General features: G+C 39.2%; 2 protein-coding genes across 4 annotated transcripts; both read right to left on the bottom strand.

Moving 5' to 3' along the window:
* Nucleotides 1-5634: 5634 nt before the first annotated feature.
* Nucleotides 5635-13596, bottom strand: LOC306860350 (short-chain dehydrogenase/reductase 3-like). 3 transcript variants are annotated; one of them, XR_013783375.1, is made up of 7 exons: nucleotides 13114-13596; nucleotides 9559-9702; nucleotides 8809-8928; nucleotides 7814-8052; nucleotides 7601-7726; nucleotides 7024-7454; nucleotides 5635-6317 (listed from the first exon to the last, which is right to left on the bottom strand). XR_013783375.1 is itself a non-coding variant. In XM_079402004.1 (6 exons), the coding sequence occupies exons 1-6, from the start codon at nucleotides 13309-13311 to the stop codon at nucleotides 7370-7372; spliced, it is 912 nt and encodes a 303-aa protein (XP_079258130.1). In that variant the 5' UTR covers nucleotides 13312-13596; the 3' UTR covers nucleotides 5635-7369. The 3 variants fall into 3 exon arrangements, 1 of the variants encoding a protein (XP_079258130.1); XR_013783376.1 differs by having other exon boundaries at nucleotides 5635-6249; nucleotides 7257-7454; nucleotides 13114-13529; XM_079402004.1 differs by having other exon boundaries at nucleotides 5635-7454.
* Nucleotides 13597-14640: 1044 nt separating this feature from the next.
* Nucleotides 14641-26236, bottom strand: LOC306860124 (immunoglobulin superfamily member 21-like). The gene is made up of 10 exons (XM_079401667.1): nucleotides 25994-26236; nucleotides 22390-22502; nucleotides 21412-21533; nucleotides 21167-21285; nucleotides 20055-20170; nucleotides 19440-19920; nucleotides 18370-18470; nucleotides 17661-17853; nucleotides 15462-15500; nucleotides 14641-15378 (listed from the first exon to the last, which is right to left on the bottom strand). Exons 1-10 carry the CDS (start codon nucleotides 26049-26051, stop codon nucleotides 15302-15304), a joined length of 1419 nt encoding a protein of 472 aa, XP_079257793.1. The 5' UTR covers nucleotides 26052-26236; the 3' UTR covers nucleotides 14641-15301.
* Between the last annotated feature and the right edge of the window lie 994 nt (nucleotides 26237-27230).

The following is a 27230-nucleotide window of genomic DNA, read 5'->3' as shown; positions in this document are numbered from 1 at the left end:
GGGTTTGCCTGGTTGAGGAACTCTCTGGAGAAATAGGCGTAAGAACGCCGCAAGCCGACTCTGAGCCGGTCCTCTCAGTGCCACTACCCGTTTGAAGTGAGAACACAGGAGGCAACCGGTTCGACACGTATGCTATAAAACCTAGCGAACGTGTTGGGAGTCGCCCAACCCGCAGCTCTACAGATGTCTGCTAGCGAGGCACCACGAACCAGTGCCCAGGACGATGCGACACCCCTAGTGGAGTGACCACGCAGCCTGAGCGGGCAGGGCACACCTTGTGCTTCATAGGCCAAAGTGATAGCATCCACTATCCAGTGGGCCATCCTCTGCTTGGAGACAGCCTTCCCCTTCTGCTGTCCTCCATAACAGACAAAGATCTGTTCTGAGGTCCTGAAGCTCTGCGTTCTATCCACGTACTGTCGCAGTGCGCATACAGGACAGAGCAAAACTAGGGCTGGGTCTGCCTCATCCAGGGGCAGCGCTTGCAGGTTCACTACCTGGTCCCTGAAGGGAGTGGTAGGAACCTTGGGCACATAGCCGGGCCAGGGCCTCAGTGTTGCACTGGAGTCAGCCGGCCCAAACTCAAGGCACGATTCGTCGACCGAAAATGCCTGCTGGTCCCCCACCCTCTTGACCGAGGCCAACGCAGTCAGGAGTAGGGTTTTCATAGAGAGAAACTTCAACTCGACTGACTGCAAAGGCTCAAAGGGGGCAGGTTGTAGGGCTCTTAGCACCAATGCCAAATCCCAAGAGGGTAGGGAGGGAGGCCTAGAAGGATTTAACCTCCTGGCCCCCCTAGTAGAACCACTGGTTTATAGTGTTTTTTACTTCATTGTTGTATGTCTGTATTTATGTAGCACTGTGGTCCTGCGAGGCACAACATTTCGTTCCACTGTATGTCCCCACATGTAGCGGAATGACAATAAAGCTCAACTTGACTTGACTTGACTAAGAAACCTGACAACCAGATCGTGCTTCCCCACCGACCTCCCCTCTACGGGGTCGTGGTGAGCGGAAATAGCAGGAACATAAACCTTAAGGGTGGAGGGGGACAGCCTACGCTCCAACCCTTGTTGCAAAAAGGAAAGCATGGCTCTGATTGAACATCTCCGGGGGTCCTCGTGGTGAGAGGAACACCATTCAATGAACAGGTTCCACTTCAAAGCATAGGCCTGTCTTGTGCTGAAGTGATAGTGAGTGCTACCTCCTGGGGTAGGTCACCTAGAACCTCCGTGTCCCATCCAGGGACGACATGTGGAGTTTCCACAGGTCTGGACGCGGGTGCCAGAGGATGCTCCGTCTCTGAGAAAGCAGATCCTTCCTCAGAGGAATCGGCCAGGGAGGGGCTGTCGCGAGGAGCATGAGTTCAGGGAACCAGGTCCTGTTGGGCCAATATGGAGCCATTAACAAGACCTGCTCCTCGTCCTCCCTGATCTTGCAAAGTGTCTGTGCTAGTAGGCTCACTGGGGGGAACGCATATTTGCGCAGGCCCTGGGGCCAGCTGTGTGCCAGTGCATACGGGCCGAGCGTTGCCTCGGTTAGGGAGTAGAACCACTGGCATTGGGTGGTTTCTGGAGGAGGAGGTGGTGGGCGAGTTGCAACATGCGACGGGAGAGTAAACCGCCTTGCCGGTTGATATACGCAACAGTCGCAGTGTTGTCCGTACGGACCAGAATGTCCTTGCGCCCTCTGAGGTGGCTCAAGGCAAGGCGTACTGCCAGCAGCTTGAGGCAATTGATGTGCCAATGCAGTTGGGGACCCGTCCATACCCCTGACACTGCGTGCCCGTTGTACGTGGCTCCCCAGCCGGTGGCCGAGGCATCCGTGAATACCACAGCATGCCTGGATACCTGCTCCAGGGGCACTCCTGCCCGAAGGAACGAGGGATCTGACCACAGGCTGAAGGTCTTGTGGCAGGCCGGTGTAATCTGAACCGAGTACCGCTTTTCCACACCACCTCGGGATTCGGCCATGGAGCAGACCGAGCGGAACTATCGCCGTAGCTGCAGCCATATGCCCCAGGAGCCTCTGAAAGAGTTTCAGTGGGACCGCCGTCCTGCCTGATAAAGTCTTGAGGCTGTTCAGCACCGACTGAGCATGTTCCTGGGTGAGGTCTGGTTGACCGAATCAAACTCCATGCCTAGAAAAGAGATCCTCTGCGTTGGCACGAGTTTGCTCTTTTCCCAATTGACCCGCCCACAGCGACGAGCAGGCTAAGGGGCTGCAGCCGGGGTGGAAGCAGCAGGTTTCCTCCGGCGCATGATGTGCTTGATCGCCTCCGTCTGCTTCTGTTCCGCCTGGTGGACCTGCAGTAACGCTATGGCGTGGAGGCAGAAGCCGCCTCCCCACAGGCTCTATAAGCACTGCCAGTTAGACCTGACGAATACTTACAGGCCCGTGAGGGGAGCCACGGGTCACCCTGCAGGGTGGTAGCGGCTGTTGAACACAGTTGCATCGAGGGTGGTGAGGGCGGAGGCGCCACAAGATTTGTTTCGGGCAGTGAAAGATACCTTCCATGATCTTGTAAGCTCGTCATGCACTTCCGGAAAGAATGGCACCGGAGAGAACCAGCGCGACCCCCACCGAGAAACCACTCATCCAGCCTCGAAGAATCGGGAAAAGCATAGCCGTCATCTCTGGGTCTGGCTCGGACAACGCTACCACACCCGAAGGGAGCAACGCAGCCGAGTTGTCATCCCCGGAGAGAGAGAGCTCACCCTCCGTTGCAGTGATCGACATGGTCATCAGGGGGAGCACCGAAGGAAACTGGTGGTGAACCCCGTTCTCCAGAGGTCCCAGCCCGTTCCAACGGCAATACCACCGGCTGCGGAGTCCTTGAGGGTGAGGAACTCCTCTTGGGGAAGCCCTCACCGTAATCCTCAAATCACCTCTGACTCCACCAGACATGTTTGACATAGCGGAGTCTTCTGTGCAACTCCGAGATGGTCATGTCCCCACAAGATGAACATGAACCATCCACGAAAGCTTCCTCAGCGTGCTGAATGCCCAGACACATGAGGCAGCGATCGTGACCGTCCTGAGGCGCCAGGAAACGACCACACCCAGAAATGCACGGGTTATAAGACATCTTTAAAAAGACGCGATCACCCGTGTTACTCTTTTAGAGAAATTTGCTCTTTCAGGGCTGAAGCACGCAGGGGAGCTGGCCACCGCACACTCCTAGTGTGACTGTCCTCACGGAAATTGCTTTTTCTTCCCGTGAGATCGCGACCACCGCTGCTGCGCTGTAACGCCCGCACTGGCTCGCTCTTTCTCACTCGCAGAATAGGAGAGCAGCAGTGATGTACCGCCACTCGGCTCCGAAGCGAAAGGATGAATTAACTCTTGTACTCGCATGCCAGTGTCCATTGGCTCGTTTAGTTACACCCAAAGTGGATTGGTCTCTCTGGCGAGATCCCAATTTCGTCGGTCATCCAACGTGACTCGGATTGACCGACTGAAAGGGAACACCAGTGACAAAAAATGGTAGGCAACGTGGTCTTTAAATAAATGCACAAAAAATATATATATTTTTTTAAATCATTAAGCTGTCATTTATGTGTATTCATAAAGTCAAAAGGTAATCTAATAATGTCGTCTAAGTTTAAATGTTAAAAAAGAAATGCATTTTAAATCTTGCCATACCAAATGTGGACGTTTCTGTAGAATGAACCTGATATAAATAGGCTGCCTTATAGTTCTTCTTTACATGTGCTTTATCCAGTGTTCAACTTCAACATCAACTTTTCCCTCATAATAAATAGGCTAAACAGGATTATTTCTGTTTACCTTCTGTGAGATTGGATGAACCTCCATGATTGTGGGCTGAAGTAGGCCTGTAGTTTAACGTTTAAATCGTTTTTTAGCATCTAGACTTTACCAATGTTTGCTCAACCCTTTTTATTTGAATTCTCCATTTCTGCGGCTGATGGTCACATGCTGCTTGCTAACGGATATTTCGCGCCAAGTACAAAAACGGCGCGAAGGCCGCGATTTTATCGCGAGATGTAAGAAACGATAATTTGCTTATATTGGTGAATTTTAGTTGTCAATAAAACAGTGATTCAAAGATATCAAAATGTATTTAAAATTAGATAAAATCTCTGGCATTATACACAAGTTTTCTGTAATATTACATTTTAAAGAGGTTTCTTTTAGTTAACCACGGCTGCATTTTCAAATGTGCATACTATCCATCCTAATTCTATTAGTAATTTTCAATACTATTTAGGGCAGATAGGGTGGATTGTATGCCCATTGGGAAGCAGGGACTGTCTACATTCTTCTTCTTGACTGACAGTGTGATGTCAGATCAATGGTCTCTTCCCTCGGGGTCAACCCTGCCCTGCTTGGACGAATAACATAAGGACAATACTATTGCTAACATTTAGCATTCATGCACTGCATAGACGTAAGCGTGCTTTCGTTAATGAGATGCTGTCATAAGAAACACATGGGTTCAAACAAACAAGTACAATATGTGGTAACACAGACCAGTCTGACAAAATCTGGTTCAAATATGATCTCTCAAACCTAAGAAACCTAATGGCATATGTTCAACATCCCTGAAGTTATCTGTTACAATAGGGACGAGTTACCATGTGTCCTACAATTCTCCTAGTACCCATTTCTTCTTTTTCACCTGTGCTGGGTCACAGTAAGCAGTTATTTTTCCTGGGCAAAGGGTTCATCACAGGGTGAGCTGTCTGTCCAACAACCTACTCAGATTTATCTACTATTTGGCTAACCTTGCTCTGAACTCACCCCCTGAGATTTGAGCTGACTTCTCCAACACACATGCACTCCATGACACAGTTTCATGCCCTGATCCCACTTTCAACAGTGTCCATCATTGCCGTTAGACATGCCAAGACTCATTCTTCAGTTTTTTTGTTATACAGCATTTTTGGTGATTATTCTCCCAGCCGCACAGCGTACATTATTTATTTTATATAGTTTACCAGAAAGTAACTTTTCCTTTCAGCCACAAAATAACAGCAGTGAAGAATGAAAAATGTGATGTGAATTGGTAATCACATAATTGCAATAGCTGCTTCGTGCCTGTTGTATGTCAGTTTCAGTCCCCAGTGTGCTTTGATAACACTCTATTGTCTTCTAATACTGCAGCAGGGATGCACCGCATGGAAAGAATTTGAGGGAGAGACGCTGAAAGAAAAAAACATCTGCCTGTAGATTTGATTTTATGAGGTTACACAGTCTTAGATCTCGCATCCAATTTGGCAAAACGAGGCGTAGGAGAAAATTGTGAACAGGCACTGCATTACCTACCCATCTGTTTGGTGCGATACAGCTGCATCGACAGCGAACATCAGCCGTTCAGCTAGGTGTGAGTGACAAAGCTGAACAAAATGACAAGTTCTAGATTCATCTATTAGCCTTCCAGTGGCTGACCCCTCTCCAGTGTGCTTTCCTGTTTAGCGGAGTTAGTGTTATGACAACCCTGCCTAGTGTACAATGAGCTCACGATTGGCTGGCCTGCAGTGGTGGAATGCTGACCATGAAATGTCTGTGAGTTTTGGCAGAGACAGAACAAGCACACTGCCAGGGACTGACACTTCCCTGTTTTCAAACCAACATGAACACCCACAAAATAACACTCACCATGGTTTTTTTAAGCTCAAATACTGTTTATTTGAAATTGACAGTAATATGAAGATAGACATGCTGGAATTACTTTAAACAAGTCCCATACGGCCAAAATATATTTCTAATATATGCGGTAAACAGTACTGCTTAAATTCAAAATATATTTAGTTTAAAACAAAATATATTACAAAATATACTTTGAGAACGAACATACACTTACAATCTTAACTTGAGTAAATGCAAAAATCTATTTTTTTTTATTATTATTATGTTTTGGACAATATTACATTTGGATTGAAAAATAAAAAAATGGCCAAAAGATAAACCAGAAAAAAAACTAAAACTTACTGAAATGTAATGTTCATGTAAATGTATTTTAACATCTATATTAGCAACTTAGCAAAATATAAATATTTGAAAAAATATATATATACATTTGCCGTACAGTATGTGGTTGAAGACTTGACTTTGACTTTTGTTACAAAAATGTTCTTAAAATCAGTGAAAATCTATAAAACTCCCATGTCACACCTTACAAGGGCAAACAAGCCCTGATGAAAACCTCAGAGCATTGTAAGAAACATTTCTTTATTAAAGGCATAGTTCAACTAAAAATGAAAATTACCTCATGATTTACTCACCCTCAAGCCTACGCGTATATGACTTTCTTCTTTCAGACGAATACAAACGGAGTTACATTAAAAAATGTCCTGGCTCTTCCAGTCTTTATAATAGTAGTGAACGTTGCTTGAGATTTTGAAGCAAAATAAAGGGCATCCATCCATTATAAAAAGTGCTCCACAGCTCCAGGGAGTTAATAAAGGCCTATTGAAGTGAATTGATGCACTTGTGTCAGAAAAATATCCATATTTACAACTTTATAAACCGTAATCTCTAGCTTCCGCTAACTGTTGTATGCATCTTCACGAGAGAGTGGCATTCCAACAGGTGACGTAGGACAAAGGCGTAGCATAAACTCCGATAAGAATACACTAGTCTCTTGAGAACCAAGTTTTGTTTACAGAAAAGGAAAACCAGTCTCCTCTTGGCTTATATTGAAATCCTTTGGCATTTTTCTTTACAAATCCTTGTTTTGTATTTCTAATTCGTGACTGGTGTTTTGTTTTGCTGGAATGCCACTTTCTTGTGAACACAAGTACAACAGTTAGCGTAAGCTAGAGATTAGAGTTTATAAAGTTTTAAATATGGATATTATTCTTACACAAACACATCGATTTGCTTCAGGAGGCCTTTAATAATCCCCCGGTGCAGTGCGGAGCACTTTTTATGATGGATGGATGCACTTTTTTGGGCTTCAAAATCTTGAGTACCATTCACTGCCATTATAAAGCTTGGAAGAGCCAGGACATTTTTAATACAACTCTAATTGTATAAGTCATATACAACTAGGATGGCCTGAGGGTGAGTAAATCATGGGGTAATTTTCATTTTTGGGTGAACTATCCCTTTAACTGTAACAATCTGTGCTCCTTACTATCTCAATATCCAAAGAACACGTTCACCTACATGCCTGTGTGCAGTCCAGTATAGGGCAACAAATCCAAATTTATCCACGTAAATCTCGCAGACATAACAGTTCCTGGGAAAACTAGCCACCTTGATACGCTTGTTCCCAATGACCCTTTCACAGTCTTTTTTTTTTGCGTCCACAAAGCAACAGATTGATGTTCCTGGACGTAGTGCTTGCTTTGCATTAAAAAACTGGTTTTGAGGATTTTTCACAGTCATACTGCTTCTAAGTTTAAGTCCGTCCTTTGAATGTGTTCATACAGGTGTAGCTTCCTGAAAACTTATGGATCTCTTCCAGGGCAGACTGGGGCAGAAGACTGTGAAAAAATCAAGAAGTCATGTGCAGCCAATTGAAATTTGTAATATATAATGCACAGAATAATGAATGATCTTTTAGGAAATAATGAATTGTGAATAAAAATATGTTATTCTGCTCTAATTCCTACAACAGTGATAGTCTCACCTCTTAAGGATGACAAGAAAGTGCATGGTCCATGGCAGGACAACAAAGGCAGTGTTGGTCCTTACAGCTTCCACAGTGCGTTCGGCCACCATCTCAGGATTCAGAGGAGGAAACAGCTTAGGGAACCTAAAACATGAATTCGCTGAATGATGGTCCACGTTTTTAAATTTTAACTAGGTCTTCATATTTGTCAACACTATAGCAGATCATTACCTAACTCTCATGCCCTGGAACATCTCTGTGTCAGTATGGAAGGGAAGCACCGTGGTGCAGCCCACTCCTGGACAGTCCAGCAGGCCTAGCGTCAGGCTTTCCATGAAGGCATAAGACGAGGCCTTGGACGTGCAGTAGTCGATGGCTCCAGGGATGGAGGAGAGGGAGAGAATGGAGTTAATGCACACCACGTGGCCGTTGCAGAGCTCCAGCATGCGAGGCAGAAATGCTTTCGTGGTCTGTGGGGGAGACAGACACAATTACACATTGTTCTGTTCCCTCAATCATCTTCTGGAAAATCCAACAATAACAATGAAAGCTTCAGAACTTCGGGGTCGGGAATGTGTTAATTGTCTAGTATTCTCTAGACTACCTTTGGTGAAAGTCAACAAGCATATTTGACCGGCTCAGCAGAAATATGAGCCCGCATTCAGTGTTTGATCTCAAGTCAGATGAACGCTTCTCTGCAAAACTCTATATACAACTGGCATTCAGAAAACGCCATGTGTTTGAGATTAGAGCAACAATATATTACAGCAATCCTCAGCATGAGCTACTACTGCAGCGAAAGTCTCAGATGATCAGCTCTTGTTCTCATTGACTATGAATGTGTCCTAAAAAGCATGACTGTGTGTAGCCTAGATCTTCCGAGCAGTCCATTTTCTTCTAAACGTTTAACTATTCCACCAGTTCTTTTAGGACCATTCTCTTTTGTTTGTGAATTTCTTTTGTATTTTTGTATTTGTTTTGACTGTTTGAATGTGAGGAATGCAGTGTTACTTTTTCTCTCTTGGCAAAAACATGCTTAATGATGAGGAACGCTTCCAAGAATTAGAGCTTGCCAAGTGACTTAACGTTAAGTAACTTAAAAATGTTCTGCAAAACACAAAGGAGTATCTAGAGTTCATGTTAGGTTCAAAGCCAGGTTACTGCACTACAATAAATTGACAGTCATGCGAGCAGCGAGTAAGTTAAGATATTGATTAGTCTCTTACCCAGAACTGTCCAAGTGTGTTTATGTGCTGGGTTTTCAAGAGTGTGTCATCGTCACTGTCCATAAGACTTTTTCCATGGACAACAGCTGCATTATTGACAAGAATAGTGACATCCCCGACCTGTGTGAGACCACATCGCATCCATTAAGAGTCAAATTTACTGTGTGGATAAGTAAAATTGTATTATTTTGGATCCAAGGAAAAGAAAAGATACAATAATAGATTCCAAATATGCCAAAAAAAAATTCATTTAGCATGGTACCACAATAGATATCAAAGCAGAGAAAAATATACTAAAAAAAAAAAAATACATAAACCAAAAAAATATAATGTAAAGAAATGCAATTGTTTAAATTAGAAAAAAACATGTTTATAATATAATACAATAATGTAAAAATAAAATGAAACACAAATAATAGCAACATCATGTAAAATAAATATAAATAATGCAATTATTTAATTTAGAAAACAACATGAACAAGGGTCCCACACAAGAAAGCACTATATATGGGAGTCTTCGGCATTAAAATACTTGAAAATCCCTAGCCTAGACCCTAGCAGCCACAAAGGGGGTGCTAGAGAGCACCCTTCCGAAACCTAAAATGACAAATAAGACACATCTTGTGGATGGATGTACCCAAGCAAAAGCCACAGGACTAGCTGTTTAAAACGGGGTCATTCAATGTAAAGTCCTTTTGGCTAAAATATATTTTTTGATCTCTTGAGACAAGGCATGAAGAGTTTAAACACCTTTTCCCTGAGCACTTTGGCCTGCTGGTACACTTCCTCTCTGTTGCCCACGTCGCACACAAAGTAATGGCACTCTGTTCCGGTCTTGGAGATCTCCTCACATGTGTCTTTTAAACATTTCTCTGTGCGGCCCCACAAAATCACCTGAGGAAGGAAAATCATGATTAGTGTAATGTAAATGCATAACAACATTTACACTTCAAGACAACAGGAGTTTTTATATTGTAAGCTGAGGGACAACTCTCTCCAACCCTGTAATGTATTATGCATAATTGCCACACATTGATGTATAGGTTGAGTTCTCTAAGGAGTTACTGAATTAAGTATTTCCTTATCATTGTACACAAGGTTTAGGGAGAGCCAGGAAGTCGTGGCCTAATGGTTAGAGAGTCGGATTCGTAATCCAAAGGTTGCAGGTCGAGTCTCGGGCCGGCAGGGATTGTAGGTGGGGGGAGTGAATGTCCAGCGCTCTCTCCACCCTCAATACCACGACTGAGGTGCCCAACTGCTCCCCGGGCGCCGCCGCATAAATGGCTGCCCACTGCTCCGGGTGTGTGTTCACTGTGTGTGGTTAAATGCAGAGCACGAATTCCGAGTATGGGTCACCATACTTGGCCGTATGTCACTTCACTTATGTATTTCCTTATCATTCACAGAGTGATAGAGGACAGGGTCAGGCTGTGTAGGTCGGTTAACTCTCTGGCTATTAGATCCATCCCTCAGCAAGGTCAGCGAGAGGTAATGAACACAAGGATGAGTCCATCCCCTCCCAGTCCTGTCAATCTCAATCCACCTCATAAACAAACATACACACATAAAACTGTCACATGTTCTGACCTTCTGAGGAACCCTTCAGTATTCAAAGCCTCTCAAGGGAGAGCATTAGTTTAGGGAATCTCACATAACCTTTCAAGAACTTGTCCAGGTGACCCCAATATTGCTTTTTTGTTTTGTTTTTGTTTGTTTTTTTTTACATTGTGACAGTACAGAATAATTAAATTAAATTAAAAAATAATCCATCTAGGGTATTTCCCTGCTTGCTAGGAAAATGCTCCAGCATCTCTGGTAACCCTACATAAAATAAAATTAATCTATCCAGGGTGGTTCCTTGCCTATGACCTATAAAAATAAAATTAAAATAAACTATCCGGAGTGGTTTCTTGCCTATGGCCTATAAAAATAATAATAAAATAAATAAAAAATAATCCTGCTTCCCAGCTCCAGCATCTCTGGTAACCGTACATAGGACAACAGGAAAATAAAATAAAATAATAATCTATCCAGGGTGGTTCCATGCCTATGGCCTAAAAAATAAAATAAAATAAAAACAATTAATCTAGGGTACTTCACTGCTTGCCAGGAAAATGCTAAGGCATCTCTGGTAACCCTACAAGGGACAACTGGTAAATAAAATAAAAATTATATATCCAGGGTGTTTCCTTGCCTATGGGTGGAGATTCTGCAGAGGCTCCATTATCCCCACAATCCTATGTAGGACAATATATAGTCACAGTGCAACTAAAAAAAAGTGTTAATAATACTAAAATTGTCTTAATTTTCTTTATATAAAATATAATTTTGAGAGAGAAAGTGAAACAGGGCAAGCAACATATGTCCTTTCTCGTGTGACATACTGCCTGACTCATGTCCCACCAATGTCACAAACAGCACATGGTGAGTGTCCCATTATCAGTAAAAGTTCAAGCAACAGAGCCACCAGGAGACATGGGCAGGGGCAGCCTAACGCCCCCTCATTAGTGCTGGCCCAAAGGGGTCAGGCATGGGCCAAAGCCCAGCTGGGAGTATGGGAGTGCCAGCCTCTATTCACCTTTACCTCCCCACCTTTATACCTCATCCTTCATCATTAACTTTGTAGAACTTTATAATTATAAATTTACTTTTAAAATATGTTAATGTTGTTCAAGGTTTCTAAACTCACAGACTAATGCAGTAGATTATAAGGAAAAGATGTTAAAGATTTTCATCCTATTTTAATCCCCTTTAGGAAATAAAACACATATTTGATCAATATTTAATTTAGGAGGCCTAACTTGTGTCTGCTTGACTTGACTTTTTATACACAGCTTCAGCTCCATTGGCTTTCCGTTTGAATCTGTTCCTCTGGGATTCAGCCGTAAGCAGCCCACACAATAACACAAATGACATCATCAGCCCAGCTCTGCAAAAGCTGGCTGACCTGTCAATGAACTTGGTTATGGTAACCAATCTGCAAGGTGCTTCTCTGCCTACTACACCCCTTGCAATCGATCCATTCACACACCTACACATGTTGGGCGCACATTCACACACATGAATGCTGCACATACACATTCACTCCCTCACACGCACACTATTAATGTATTCCTGACACTTGATGCTTGTGCTTTTAGTGGTGTTACTCTATTCTTGGGAAGAGTGATATAGTAAGTTAAAATCAGTTTTATATTCATTAACAATAATCATAATTAATAAGATGATTTGTGACAGTTCATCATGTACGACTGGGGAGTTTGAACTTCCCTGGAAGGTTAAAGAGTCACACATGATTTGAGTTCAACAAAACAGCCGTGCCTGTCAGCAGCCCATTGTTGGGCATTTGTAAAGACATAAAGGCTTAGGAAACACCTGTGTTTGTGTGCAGGAGGAATATGAAACAGAACTCAAGGCTTCAGATGACCTTCTGTTGACTGCACTAACTGGAAAACCACTCTGTGCCCCATCAGGACAAACTTGGCCATTTCAAAGTGTATTTACATAACCAAAAAGGTGTGTTTACTGCAATGTGAATAAATCAGGTAAACAGGACCTTTACTGGTTTTGCTTGGTTGTAAGTAATGCTGAAATAATAAACAAACCGATCAATTATGTAACAGAAAAACGTCCTACTCACATTTGGAAGTTTCTTATAGGAACATCTGAGCTTTTCTTATTCTATTTCTTACTTTAAAACGTAGGCCCTATGTGTGAGTACTGTAGGAGTGCTGTGGATTTTTTATAACTTAATTAATGTCAGCAAGTGAGCAATTTTGATAGTGATATTAAAAACGGCGTATTTTCACCTGTCGCCAAATACCTGTAGACGAAGAGAAGTTCGCCAGACGAGGTGACCACAACAACTGTACGCCGCGTGCGCGCTTTCCGTGACGGCGGGGTTACATCGATATATAGCCTTGTTATGTTTCATTTTATTATATGTCTATGCAAATATATAACAGAACTTTATTGTTCTGTTAAAAAAAGTTTTGTAGATAAATAGCCTACGTTTGTTTAGCTAATCAATCACGTTTTAGTGGCGCCAAATTTGTGTTGCGCGAGACTAACCTCAGATTGCGCTTTGTAACTTTACATTTTCACAATACATTAGGTACATACTAATACTAATACTTTTTTCTTTTTTTAAGAATTTTAAGAAATTCATTTTCTATAGGCGGTCCTTGGTCAAGACTGAAATAGAAAGCACTCAAAAATATATATTTTTTTAATTACAAAGAGCATGTGAGAAGAACGTCGTAATGAATTGCGTTACACCGATTAAAAACACTAACGCAGCCTTACCTTTCTTGCTCCTTGCTTGGCAAACTCTTTAGCCAGGTGACGGCCGATTCCTCTTCCACCTCCAGTGATGAGGACCACATCAGTGCCCAGATCTCTGCGCTTCTGGCGCGTAAAGAAGCGCACGATCGCCCTCAATAAGCAAAATAAGATCTGGAGAGGAAAAAGCAACGCGCATCCCAGCACCTTCATCTCCATCATGACTTTCAGATAGTCCGATCTTTCTATCGAGTTTGTGGAATAAAACAGGCTCGTACGAAGCGAAGTTGCTTGTATCTTGTCAGCTGTCAAAAGGCACGCTGAAGTTCTCTGAGTAACTGGAAATGCGTCCTGCTCTCCTGGTCTGTAAGAAGAAAGTCCCTTAAAGTGCGATCAGGTCTAACAGAGGAACGTGCCAAGTGTCTTACCTACCTACGAATGAAGAACTGTCACACGTGAGAAGTCAGTCTCTCTCTCTCTCTCTCTCTCTCTCTCTCTCTCTCTCTCTCTCTCTCTCGATGGAGAACGGAATAATATCAGTCAGTCTCCGTGCGCTCAAGAGGCGGGACAGAACTCAAGTGTTTTATGAAGATTGAGAGAGATAATTAGTGAAACATTTATTCATAATTTATGCTACACTGTTATCCACTCATTATTCGTGAAGTCATGCTGATCACTGTTGAAGACTTAAAGGGGCTCATCGTGTGAACTGCTGTGAGACTCATTAGTAATGTGTCATCCAACTTTCAAACATCCTTAGATGTTTTCACGCGGCATTTAGGCTATTTACAATATATCTACAATTATAATGCTGCTCTTCGAATTCATGTGAAAAAAGGTTAATCTCACTAGCAAGAATCCAAATGTGGTCTTCAAGTGGACTCGGAAATATCGAGTTGCGCAGAATGTTCTCGGTTCTCAATGACCGTTCCTCCAGTAGACCTAAACATTAGTTCAAAGTTTGCTGTTCTTAAAATAGCACAAATATTAATTATAGAGAATGTTTACATAGAATGTTTGTTCATGGATGTTCATCTAATGTAGCATTCCCGTAATGTTTGCAAAATTATAAAAATGGAATGTTCCCTTAACGTTCAAATAACTAAGGGAAAATATTTTTAAGAAGAAAATGACGTTTTGAACGTTCACATTCAGAATTAGTCTTTATAACTTAATGGGAACATTACCAAAACGTTCTTAGTTTTTTTAGCTGGGTCATTGCCCTAATCTAGCAAAGTATCTTATGTTTAGTAATTTTACAGCGGCTTCGAACATTGCTCATCCAAAATGTAATGTTGCACTTGTGTTTGTGTCTCCAAATTTGATTGTGCATAAAATAAAAATAATTTTGTATCGCTCATTACCACTCAACCGACTATTTCGCGTCGACATACACGCCCCTTCCAAACGTCACAACTCAGGTCATTCATGTGCTCAGCACTGTATTTCTTTGCGGAAGTTTGCGTTAATCTTATTATTAATTAATTGGACATTGTAAACTGTCACACCATCTTTTACATTTTGTATAAACAGAAAAAAATAATTTAAATTAATTTCAAAGGTTGCCTTTAATTATTCTGTATCACGTGAAGCAACACAGCTTCACTGCAGAGATAATGACGTTTGGCTATAATGCATTACATAACTGCTTGAGGAACTTCTCAGAGCACACCAGCCAAAAGGGTCTATGGACATTTTAGGCATAAAAAAGGAATTCGGTCTGAAGATCTATACCGTCATCTAGAGGTCATATGCAGTAGGTGAATCTCATTCTCAACATTCAATAGCTTCAGCCATGAAATCAAGTAAGTGATACTGCACTCAACAGCTCGGATATAAAGAACAACATTAATGAAATTATATTACAATAAGCTGTTTAGAATGATGAAAGCTGTAATGTATGTCCAGGATTATCTGTAGGCTATGTGGGCCGTCCCATTCCACTTCACTCTAATCTTTTTCTGCAACACAGCTGTGCACAAATACAAGGTAGAAAGCATGAATATGTCACTGTACTGTGACAAAACAGGTGCGGAACAAACTGAGCTGAATCGTTGTCACATGGTTAGGGTGGTCAGGGAGGGTTGAGTTTATCGTTCTCATTCTGAGCACATATTTCTCTGCAGCGATCTCAGTCCTGGATTATAGCGTAGCTGCTGGACAGCAACAGAGTATCAGAGAGGGTACTAATGGAAAGCCCATCCCATAGTGCTCATGTTAACTCCAGAGTCAATGACAACAGCAGCAGCATCAGTGAGGGCCCAAGCATGTCCCCAGCAGAATCGCCAACTGAAAATTATTTAACAGTCATGGTGAGAGTTTATCTACAATACTGTTGGATATGTCATGTGTAGGATCTTTTTGTGCCTTACAGTTCAGACGAATATTCTCCTTCTTGATCCTGGGATTTTCTGTTAAAAAAAAGTCAACTTTAGTTAAACCGTAAAAGTTATCAATAAAAACACATAAAACAGAGAAATAAAAAATCATAGAAATATGTAACCTTAAAGGTGCACTCGGTAGTTTGGTTACATTGCTGCTAACCTGGTCATTATGGACTTTTACAGTCACCTAGTGGTTAGTGAGTTAGCAGTTAATGCCATTGTATTCCTCTATTTGCATTCAGCCATAATAGTGTTGAAGGGATTTTTGCAGGCCAAAACCAAATAAACAAGTTACCATTTTAGCAATTGAGGGTTATATTGTCAAGTCACTGTTTTTTTTTAATGGGTTTCAGTCAAAAGCATAAAATAAGGCATGTGTTTACCACAAGCTCAAGTTATTTTCATATTTTATTCTGAAATAAAAACATTAGTAATATACCCTTGTGATTTTTTAAAAGCTTTTACATGTCTTGAAAAAGGTGGTTGCTAACAAGTGGCTAAATGGGACTCCAGAGGTCAGGGACAGCAAACAGGCGTGGACTGTCGTGGAATGCCAATGGCCGAAGTATTGTATACTTTGGACTTAAAAGTCATCACACTTAACAGGTAAACTCTTTTAACTAGTCTACTTTTACAGCCTCGTTGTGTTTATAATTGCACTCTTGCAAACTACTGTTTTTTAAAGACTTTTTGAAAGAGTTGTCAGAAGCTTAATAATAATTACTTACGGCTCTTTAGGATTCAAAATTTAAAAAGAAATGCGTTAATTTGTTAAGATTATCATAATGAACAAAGCATGTAAGAATCATAAACTTTCATTAGTCACAGAGTTTATTTTATGCAATAATCCAATAGCCTGTGGATAAATCCTACTGGGTTTTTGTCAAGGGAACCAGGGTGACGCTAACCTCCAGGTAAAATTACGTTTTAGCTATAAAAAATAAATTAAAAAAATGTCCAAAATCAGTTAGGATATTGAAATTTATATAGTATTAGCTGGTCATGTAATCTCAACATGGCGGCCACCATGAGACTACCTGCTTTATGTAAAAGAAAACAGCTTTTGTTAAACTACCGATATGACTAGAATCTTCTTCTTCCTCTGCAAGATTATAAACATATATTTCTTAAGAAAGGCAGTGGCTCGTCCAATTAGATGCTATTTACACTTAAGTGAAAATATCATATTTTCTTAGCAATAGATGCTATTTACACTAAGTGCAAATAGCGATGAAAATAGCAAAATTTTTAGCGATATAAAATGTGCAAATAGTTACACTATGTTAAGAAAGCAGGATTTTCTGCTATTTATACTACTCATTGGAAATAGTGTCAATTATATGCACCTCAGTATTGTAGTACATAGTACAAATAATAATGTATTGAGTGTAAATTATAATTTTAATTCAAATTATTAAATGGAAGACACCTACCCTAACCCTACCTGATACTTTATTTTCAACTTTTTGATTATTTCCTTTATTTTTATTGAAAATAAATGCCTTTCTGATGTGACATGAGATTTGAAAAGGGAGAAAAAACGGTTCGGCAAAAGGTGGATTCAAACCCGGGTCGATTACGCCGAAAAGCACACGTTTTACTATCTACACAACTGGCCTTGATATTTATCAAGCGCCTTTTGTAGAATTGACTGCCCCAATCACACGTTGGTGGGCGGAGTTAGTGTAAATAGCCTCTGCCAACAAGGTGGGCTATTTGCACTTAGTGTAAATAGACACATTCCGAAAAAGAAAATATGTTAATGAGAAACAACATTACTGAGTGAAACTTTAAGTCCATAAATGGTGATGCATGCTGGTATCAAAAACTTACTATACACTATGTGTGCACAGTTTTTTAGTTGATGTTGTTTTTTTGCCTACTGATCAAACACTGTGATGTCTTTTGAAAATAAACAGCTTACTGTGATTATATCTCACTAAACAGTATGGGGCATTTAATTACTGAGTACAAACAAAATACTGTGAGAAATAAAGATGTTTGGGAATGGTCTGAACATTTTAATGTATGCGAGTGCTGGATAAAGACAAGTCACTCTGAGCGTCAGATGTGGATCCAGCATTGTGAAGCAGACACATCTTAGGTAGAAACTGAACAGTATGAGGCATCTAAGTGTTGGCAACAGACCACTAGAATTATGTGTGATGCATCTTTCAGTATACTGACCAAATACTATGAGGCGGGTGTGAGTGTTGGTAGATCCCAATGGGTTTTGAACCGTGCAGCGATACATGGATCCATTGAGCTCAGCTGGGACTCTCTCCAGAATCAGTACTTTCCCTAATCTCTCTTCACTTCCATCCAGCAGAGGTCCTCCCACACGTGTCCATGTGAACAGAGGCTCTGGAAACACTTTATTCTGTAACACAAAGAGAAAACCCAAATATTCATTAAACACTTCAGACTTTTAAAACACTGAGCATGGTTATACCCTTCAGAGTATATAGTTTATATTTTTCAGCATTCAAGTGTGAAACATTACAAACAAAGCTAAAATATTTATGAGGAGTTGCTAGGGAGACTCTTTTTAATCATTTATATACATTTGCTAAACACCACTGGCAGTATTCATTTGCTCATATACTTTGTACTTGAAGAGAATATTAAACAGTTTTTAAAAGAAGCTCTCAAAGACATTTAAGGTACACTATAAATCATCAAAAACAACTTATTTAGTTCAACATTTCCGAAAGATATTGGTAGGCATTATAATGTAAAACATTAGCCGTTGCTGTTGCCGTGCATTCAAATTGGAGTAGACATATTCTGCTGAGACAAAAACATGAATCACTGCTACTGTTAAGTTGCATTGTTTGCAAATAATTATTTTGCACCACTTTATATAGTAGAAACATTTCTTCTTTCATGATTGTACCGCTTTGGGCCCCATTTGGAATCCCTCCACTTTGATGCGAACTGTGTCTCCCACTATTGCTCTGCTTGGTGCCACAGAGAGTTTCGGGCCTTTTGGAGCAGCTTGTAAACAGTGAGAAATAAAAGTGGTGTCATTATGTCAGAGGAGGCAGAGAGTCAAGATCTTTTATATATATATATATATACACACACACACACACACACACACACACACACAGGTTTTGTATTACTTCTTGGAACTGACTGTTAGTGTGGATAATGTTGGCCATGTGCATAACCTTAGTTCAATGAGGCCTACAATCAATCAGCTCCCAAAAGAAATCCAATAGTTGGTAATAATATAGCAAAAGAAGAAATATATTAGCATTTTTTTGTATGCTGGTAATTTTTGAGTGTAACTTTGAGTGAAAATCCCAAAAATTTACAAAAATTATCAAATCGTTACCATTATCAAAGTTGTTATACCCTGTGTAAACAGTAACAGTATATATATATATTTCAAAAAGACCAATAAGTAAAATGAATCATTTTGAATTTAGGTATCACAAAATTATAATGAAAAATTAATATTCATTTTGCAATTTGCTAAAGATTACATTTAATAGTGTTGCTAAATTTGAAGATAAAGTAAATGTTGACATTAAAGTAAAGGTAATCTAAATGTAAAAACAGGATAAAGGAGCAAACATGTATTAAAATACTAAATAAAAAACTCTAATATATTGTGAGACCCTAATAAACATACTTAAGGCCTGTTCCCACCAAGAACGATAACTATAAAGAATACTATATTAGCGTCCTCACCAGCGGACGATATCGTCTGTTTATCTGTATTATTTTGTTTATCAGCTGGAAAAAATCATTCTGAAAGTGATTCCAAGGATATAATTTTTCTGTGCCTTTATCGTTATAGCTGTGGTGTGGGCCCTGCTATTCTTTTATATTGAGAATGATTTTTGGAACTAGGCCTATATCTTTATCACTATGTTTGTAGTTATCATCCTTGGTGTGAACAGGCCTTTAGACCCCCTTAGTAACTGTATACAGTAACGTATATAAAGTGACACTCACAGAGCGTAACCTCTGCCTTCATGGGCATGGAAAGAGCAGGGTGCTTGACTTCACAGGTAAACAGAGCCTCATTGTCCAGCTGTGGGTTCAAGTGCCAGGTCAGCATAGCTTGGACCTCCAAAGTACCGTCATGAAGCTCAGACCGCGTATGGTTGAAATAATACATCGGGCTTGAGCTCAGCACCCAGCGGGGAAACTCTCGGCTGATCACAGTCTCTGGGATGACCTCTGTGGTGGGACTGGCTTCCTTCTGACCAGGGGCTCCAGACGTGTAGCTGCGCTGGGGCCGGTCCTTATCCAGACGCACCGGCTCACTGTAAGGGCCCAGGAAAGAAAGAGACTTCTGCACTTTTGTATCATCCAGTTCTCGACTGATAAGCGGCTGGTTATCCATGGCAGTGAGCAAGCCTCTGTTTTCCACTTTCTCAGTAGACGTGAAAGGAAGGACTTCAATAAGTTCTCCATCCCTCTTGAAGTATACCTGAGTTTGGTGAAGAAATAATTACAAAAAGTTTCAAAAATGAAGCACATTTCCATCTAAATAACCTCTGCTTTGTACATGTCCGTCTTTATTTAGGTTTTAATTTAGAGCTTGTTTTGAATTCGTCTACTAACCACGGGGGCAGGTTTCCCTCCAGTTACAATGCAAACAAGCGTGAAATTTTGAGCCTCATAGCGACTGAATCGAGCTGGCTGATTTGCTGCCTCAACAGATATTGATTTTGGTGGAGCTGAGAAAAACAAAGACATTGAAAACTCATTATAAATCTATAGCTTCACACCAGCAATTCAAAGAGATAAGCAGAGATGACAGTGTAGCATTCAAAGTAATTATTAGTATCTTTCCCTCAAGGGCACTTTTGTGCTTCAGACCGCAAGCCAGGAGATCCTCATTTAATGAGATTTCAGTTTATAAGCAAAGTGCATTTGTAGGTAAGATTTATATCACAATAGCAAAATCTCTTGTTTTAAGTCAGTAATCCATGTGAAATCTTTCTGATGATTTCTCAGCTGCCATTAAATTAACTCTAGCTCATATCTCAGTTACATGTCACAGCATATTACATCTGATTGAAACGTATTAATTTACAAGTACATGCAGAGGGAAATTGCATGAATACCCTGCTGAATATTCCCAGACTTTATGGGCATGTAGGTACTTGCACAAGCAATTAAGAAAGAGAATGATCATTTAAAATATTGCCCTGGTTTTGATACCGAAAAGATATACACACAGTTATTACATTATTAGGCTAAAACAGTGCTGAGTCAAAATATGCCTATTTATCATGTAGTTCATCATGAATTTTCCATTATCATTATTACATTTACAGAGAATCCTTTCAAATAACAGAAACTGCACTGAAATGTTTTTGATTTGTTTTTCCAGATGTTACAGATGTAGTTCACACAAAAATGAGAATTCTGTCATCTTTTACTCTTTCTTATGTTGTTCCAAACCTCTTTCTTGTTTGCAACACAAATGAAGATATTTTTGTCAATTCAATGAATGTCAGTTGGGCCCAAAGTTATTCTTTCATGTGCCCAAAATAAGTCATACAGGTTTGAAAGAACATGATTTTTATAAGAACTATGGCAGTTAATAACATAATATAATGGATTTTGTTCACCCAACCAGATACTAAAGCAAATCACTGCATTTTTTTGACCACATACAATGTATGATGGTCAAATGGTGTGTATGATGGTTTATAACTAGAACCTACACATGACATTGAGAGTGATACTCCCAGATGCCAAGACCACCTTCTCACTAGATGCCCTGTCATAGATCCCCACATGGCATTCATATGGTCCATCATCTTCCATCTGAACCTCAGGGAGCCTGAGAACAGTGAGGAACAATCTGTCTAAACACATAACAGCAGTCATAAAAATAGCACTGTGCGTGCCGAGAGGAAAGCCAAGTAATATCCACTATAAACTGTGCTCTGCTGGATATAACTATAACCTGACAGTTGACTGGTAAACAAGGTCCTCTCGTCTGCGAAAGTCCTCCATGTGAGAAAAATTGGTGTTGTACATGGCGTCGTAGGTGAAAATTTTCTGTTTTGATGTTCCACCTTCCATCACCTTTGAAAACAATGACAATATACTATCATGTACTGGCTAAAAGAAAGTTGAGAGAATTTTTTTTTTTTTTTTTTTTTTGCATATTTACGTTTCCTACTTACAGTAAATGCTTGGTTATTTGCATTAATTCACATAAATGTTTAGTGGTTTTTAGTACATGTACCATCTTATTAACTACAAGATCCATTTACATCTGACAACCACATTTACAGTTGTGCACCTGGCAGACATCTAATTTCAAAGCAAATTCATTGCTTTTAAGATAAAGTATATGTTTTTACCAGTTGGTGTCAAATATTTAATTTTGAAAAATAAATAATATGGTTTGATGATTTGTTATCTAATACAGAGACATCAATACATTTTTAATAGTTTATGGGACCACTATTAGAATGTGACTTTTGTATGATTTCCAGTGGAGGGGGATAGATGCAGAAAAGCAAAAATAATTTATGATTTTCTAAGTAATTAAATAAACATATGATATATTGGAAATTATGGCTTGAGTCTTTGAAAATGAGTCTTTTTGTTAATGTCATGGAAATATATTGGCATACTGATGTGTTTAATTGAATGTTTTATCCATTGGCTCATCAAACCAACACACTTATGTCTCTGTGTCACGACAAAATGAAAACAGCTTGTCCTAAAATCACTGAGCCGTTCACTCTTAATCCTGAATATATTTTCATATTTTTGACAGCTTCTGTTCTCACAATGTCAGTTTGCCAACAGAACAACAACCTAAAAGAGTTTGAAAAGGCACAAAAACTAGCACACAGAAAAACAAGTGATTATTTTTTTCCAGGATGCTGAAATAAAAGGCGATGAAAGATGAAGCTCGGACCCCACTTACCCGAAACCACACAATCTCTCGTAAGTTGCCATCCGTCCTGAAATTGCACTTCAAAGTCACTGTGTCCCCCATAACCACAGGAGGGAGAGGCTCAATGGTGACTGTTAAATAACCTGGAAAAAGATAGCCGTGTCACTTTCTGAATGCATTATTACATCCTCCAATTGCACAGCCCTCCTTTAAAATCCCATTCAAATTACCAGTCCTAGCAAAATTACAGTGCTCTCCTCATTTCTGAAATCATTAAGTCATAAATTAGCAAAACGGAGTGCTTTTGAAGAACGCAATATAAACCTCCCCCAAGAGAGGTCATACTGCAATGACAGTGAAATTATAGCATATAATGAGCTCTTGATCCAAGTTGTGAATATTTCAGATCAAAAAGCATGATTGCCAAAACCAATATTAATGGATGTTGTGAAAAGTCCGCAAGAAGATGTCTCTCTGTGCTATGTTTCATTCATTTTTCATCTCCTCACAGCAAGAAATAACAGTCTTTCATCAACACATACCTGACAGGTATACCTGATTATCCGTTATTCAACCAACTCTGCTTGTAATGACATTGATCCAGGAAAAAAAACCTGTTCTTAAAACAATGTCTGTATTACAGACATATTAGTTAATTAATTGATTTTTTTTGCACTCAACTATGGCAAAACAACATAAACAAAAACTAAGTAGAACCAAAAACCAAAGTAAATTACTCTATAAAAATAAACTTTAAAATAAATTATAAATAACTTTAATCAGCACATACGTTATGTGTATCCTTGAGTATCCACTATTCAACAAACTCTGCTTGTAATGACATTGATCCAGAAAAACCTAAAATCAATATCTATATTGCAGACAATGTTCCTAACTTTAATAATTTTTTTGCATTGATTTACTCTTACTTCTTATGATTAAAAAAGTCTTTACAATAAAAAAATAAACTTGAAAACAACAGACTCTCATCAGGTATTGAAATGTAATGTACCGATCTGATGAAATTAAACAAATTAAAACTAAATTTAATTAAATGTAAAGAGACTAAATAAAAACGTTAAGTTAAAGAAACAAAGTAAAATTAAATGAAGCGACGTGAAACAAAACACAAAACTAAACAACAAAGCAAAGAAAAATAACAAAACGTAAAGAAACAAAATAAAAGTAAAAGAAATAACTAAACAAAAAGCAAAGCAAAACACACTATAAATGCTGCACAATAAAACAAAATGTAAAGAAACAAAACTAAACAATAGAAACAAAGCTAAGAAAAATAAGAAACTAAAGTAATAAAAAAGTTAAATATTAAAATACTACACAATTAAAACATAAAGAAATAAAAAGTAAAATGAAGAGAAGTGAAGGGAAACAAAACTAAAAAAACAAAGCAAAGAAAAATAAATGGTAAAGAAACAAAAAAGAAGCAAAGAGAAACAAAGCTGAACAAAACATAAACTCAACAAAAAACAAAGCAATGCAAAATCCACCATAAATACTGCAAAGTCAAACAAAATGTAGACACAAAAAGTTAAATCAAAAGAAGCAAAGTGAAACAAAACAAAACAAACAAACAAACAAAAAACAAAGCTAAGTAGACTATAGATGCTACACCATAAATCAAACACCCATCTGTTTAGAATGGATTTGAATAGATGCTACACACACACATTGTTCAGTGCATTACAGTATTACATAATGGCTGTCACAAAAATGGATTCTTTGTGTAGTTTGATGCTTCAAGATCTAAAGCTGTATTTCATCTCTTCCAAGTCTCCCAGCCATCAGTGCTGCCAGAGCTGTGTCCCTGTCCAAGTTTACAATTGTTACTCAAATTTTTACCAACATCAGACAGAAAGCATGAAATGCCTTCGTATCTTGAACAACTGTGAAAAGCAGCCATGTCTTGCTGAGTGCTGCAGTTCCATTGAAACAGCCACCATGTACCGAGCACAGGCATCAGAGTGGGAGGCAATCGGCCTATAATCTGTCACAAATTCACTGACCTACAAAATCCCACTGCTTCACCGTATTGGCTTTTTTAACTGTGATGTCAGTGAATGGATTATTTTTTTCAGTGTGTGTGTGTGTTTTCTTCTTTCCCTAATCCATGGTATTTTCTCCATCAACCAAGTGATTCTGTAGGCTGCCCCACATGCAGGATGTCCTGTGACACTCAAGCACACACTTCTTCATGCCGTCATTTACTGAGCAAATGCTGCATAGTGTCGTTTAGGAGGCTTAGTAAGTGGAGACCATGTTAATTTTGAGGGTTTTATGACAGTCCCACACCACATAAGCACCTTTTATAGACTGCAATAATCTTGGAAATCACAGAAAATCAATCTCTGGTCAAATGTCAAAGTTGGTTAGAAATGTTAATGGTGATGTGCAGGGATTAGTTGGGCCACTGTGATGATTTCAGTAATCTGTTTGATTATATAAACATGCATAAAAGCATATCAAAGGTTAGAGTGTATTAAAGATGTCTAGTGTACTCACAAGAAGGCATTTGTGTTATCTGTGAATATGATAAATTAATCATACAGTCTAAAACAGTGGCGAAATTGATCAAAAATAATCAATGACATCAGTTAAACTGATTGCTAGGTCACCATATATATTTAAGGAGACGTGTATTCTTTGTATACACCCATATTTACATTAACATGTAATCAATATTGGTTTTGAATGACTTATTCTTAAACCTTTACATTTAGTTTGCCTCAATCTTTGCTGTAAATCACAAACTTTATACTAAACAGTATCATTATTATTTACTCCAGTGTACTTCCAATTCTGTCAACCTTATTAAACAAAAGTCCAAAAATCATATGCATCATGATAAAACTTGAATATCATATCTGATGTAAAGACTTGGAGAACTATATAGCAAAATAAGCCTTAAATCACATATCTATGATTACAAATAAAGAAACACTGCTAATGATGCACTTCTCAAAGCTTCTGGACCTCTAATATGATCTGACCGGTGACATTAAGTGCTCAACTCAAGGGAATGAAACATGACAGGATGCAAGGCAGCATTATTAAGTTACAGTAAAGAGTTTGATGGCTGCAATTACTGATTCATGTCAAGAACAAGCTCTCTGTCTCTCTTATGCATGCATATAAAAGAAAAAAAAAGAACTCTACTCAAATGAAAAATACTCATAACATAATATTATATTTGCTTGTTCTTAACTGTAGATATTCCTGCACTATACTTTTTCTGCAATCAATGACCTTTAATTATTTCAGAGTGCAGATAACCCCTCATAAAACCGGGTCATGACAAAAGATTAAGCTTTATCCTCAAAATAACCACCCATCAAAATCATTAAATAAGTGCACCTGAGTTTAAAGGACAAGCCACTTCAATCTAGAATTCATTCAATCAGTATTGCATTCATATAGTGTGGAACAGAATAGCCCGAGGCTGTAAATATATACTGCAGATGTGCTTTAGGTAGTTTGGTATTAATAGCCTATACTAAAATGTACAGTATAAAGACATATAGCTACGTGCAGAGAAAATATCAATATTGTATGACTTTTATAGCTGTTCTTTAAACAGCTGACTGCTCAAATCATACATAATTCAAGTAAAACTTACCTATAACGAAATCCAGTTGGTCAGCACACAGGAGCAAAGATAAAGTAATTATACTCATCTCTTTTGCGTTATTTTAAAATCAGTCAATGCCGCAAGAGTGTCAGTATTCCATCTTAATATTATGTGAATGTCATTCTCCGTATAAAGCTGAAATATTGAGTAACTCGTCGCGATTCTCCCTGTGATTTCTCATGGTGTCCTTCTAAGGGAGCAGCAGCAGCATCTCTCTGGGCTCCGTCGGGCGGAGATTCACCAGAGCAACAGATTTGAATGAATTCATTCTCTCGTGCGCGCGCAGTCATTAACTCTCATACTCACACACTCGCTCTTACACACACACACACTCACACTCGCTCAGGATAACCTCGAGCAATCTGAACAAATGACTGCCAGGGAAAAACACTTAATGCTACGTTATTTACATATTAAGGTTAGTATAAAAACGCTATGTGCATTTTATTAATGGGGACATTTTTAAGTGAAAAAATATTTTCTTTACTAATAGCTATACAAGGATTATTAATGCACAGTATAGCCTACTTCTACAGAAAGCCAAACGGATGGATTGTCAGTTTTCAGAACTCACACAAATACACATTATAAAAGGGTACATGACATTTAGACACCCCTCAGTGTATTGTGATCATAGAGGAGCACGTCAGACATTTGTCCTGAGAAACTGGGTTATTTCATCTCTCTTTTAGCAGCTTTTCTTCTCTTTTCTTGTATATTCACACTGAGAAGTGAAGCACAAGCCACATTGTACAAATATTAAGAGATTTTAATGTAAAAATCATTTTAAAATGCCATAGGAAAAACTTGTTAATTGCTTACACACTATAAAATAATAAAAAATAAGTAAAGTAAAGTAAAGTCGTGACGTATTGTCAAGTATGGTGACCCATACTCGAAATTGGTGCTCTGCGTTTAACCCATCCAAGTGCACACACACAGCAGTGAGTAGTGAACAAATGTGCACACACACACACACACGCACACACACACCGTGAACACACACCCGGAGCAGTGGGCAGCCATGCTGCAGCGCCCGGGTGTGGGTTTATATTTAATATTTTATTAAACTTATTTAATAAAATAAGTTCCAAGTATGATTTTTGATACAGTGTACTAAGTTCTTATATGACATACAGAATTTAAATTATTTTAACAACGTTTTATTTAAATAGTTAAATGTATATCTGTTATGTTCAGGTTTATATATTAAAATATCAAAAAT

This window comes from Barbus barbus (genome assembly GCF_936440315.1).
Source record: "Barbus barbus genome assembly, chromosome: 41".
In the NCBI taxonomy this organism is placed as follows: Eukaryota; Metazoa; Chordata; class Actinopteri; order Cypriniformes; family Cyprinidae; genus Barbus; species Barbus barbus.
Note: the sequence above shows the minus strand (reverse complement) of the source record. Positions and strands in the feature narration are given on the sequence as shown.

Coding starts and splice junctions, on each gene's coding strand:
- LOC306860350 (XM_079402004.1), bottom strand. CDS start 13,311: ATGATGGAGATGAAGGTGCTGGGATGCGCGTTGCTTTTTCCTCTCCAG. Junction 8,929..9,558: donor CCAAAGTGCTCAGGGAAAAG/GTGTTTAAACTC, acceptor GGTCTCACACAG/GTCGGGGATGTCACTATTCT. Junction 7,727..7,813: donor TTCCAGGGCATGAGAGTTAG/GTAATGATCTGC, acceptor TTCATGTTTTAG/GTTCCCTAAGCTGTTTCCTC.
- LOC306860124 (XM_079401667.1), bottom strand. CDS start 26,051: ATGAGTATAATTACTTTATCTTTGCTCCTGTGTGCTGACCAACTGGAT. Junction 20,171..21,166: donor TATCACTCTCAATGTCATGT/GTAGGTTCTAGT, acceptor TGTTTTTCTCAG/CTCCACCAAAATCAATATCT. Junction 15,379..15,461: donor GGAGAATATTCGTCTGAACT/GTAAGGCACAAA, acceptor AATAATTTTCAG/TTGGCGATTCTGCTGGGGAC.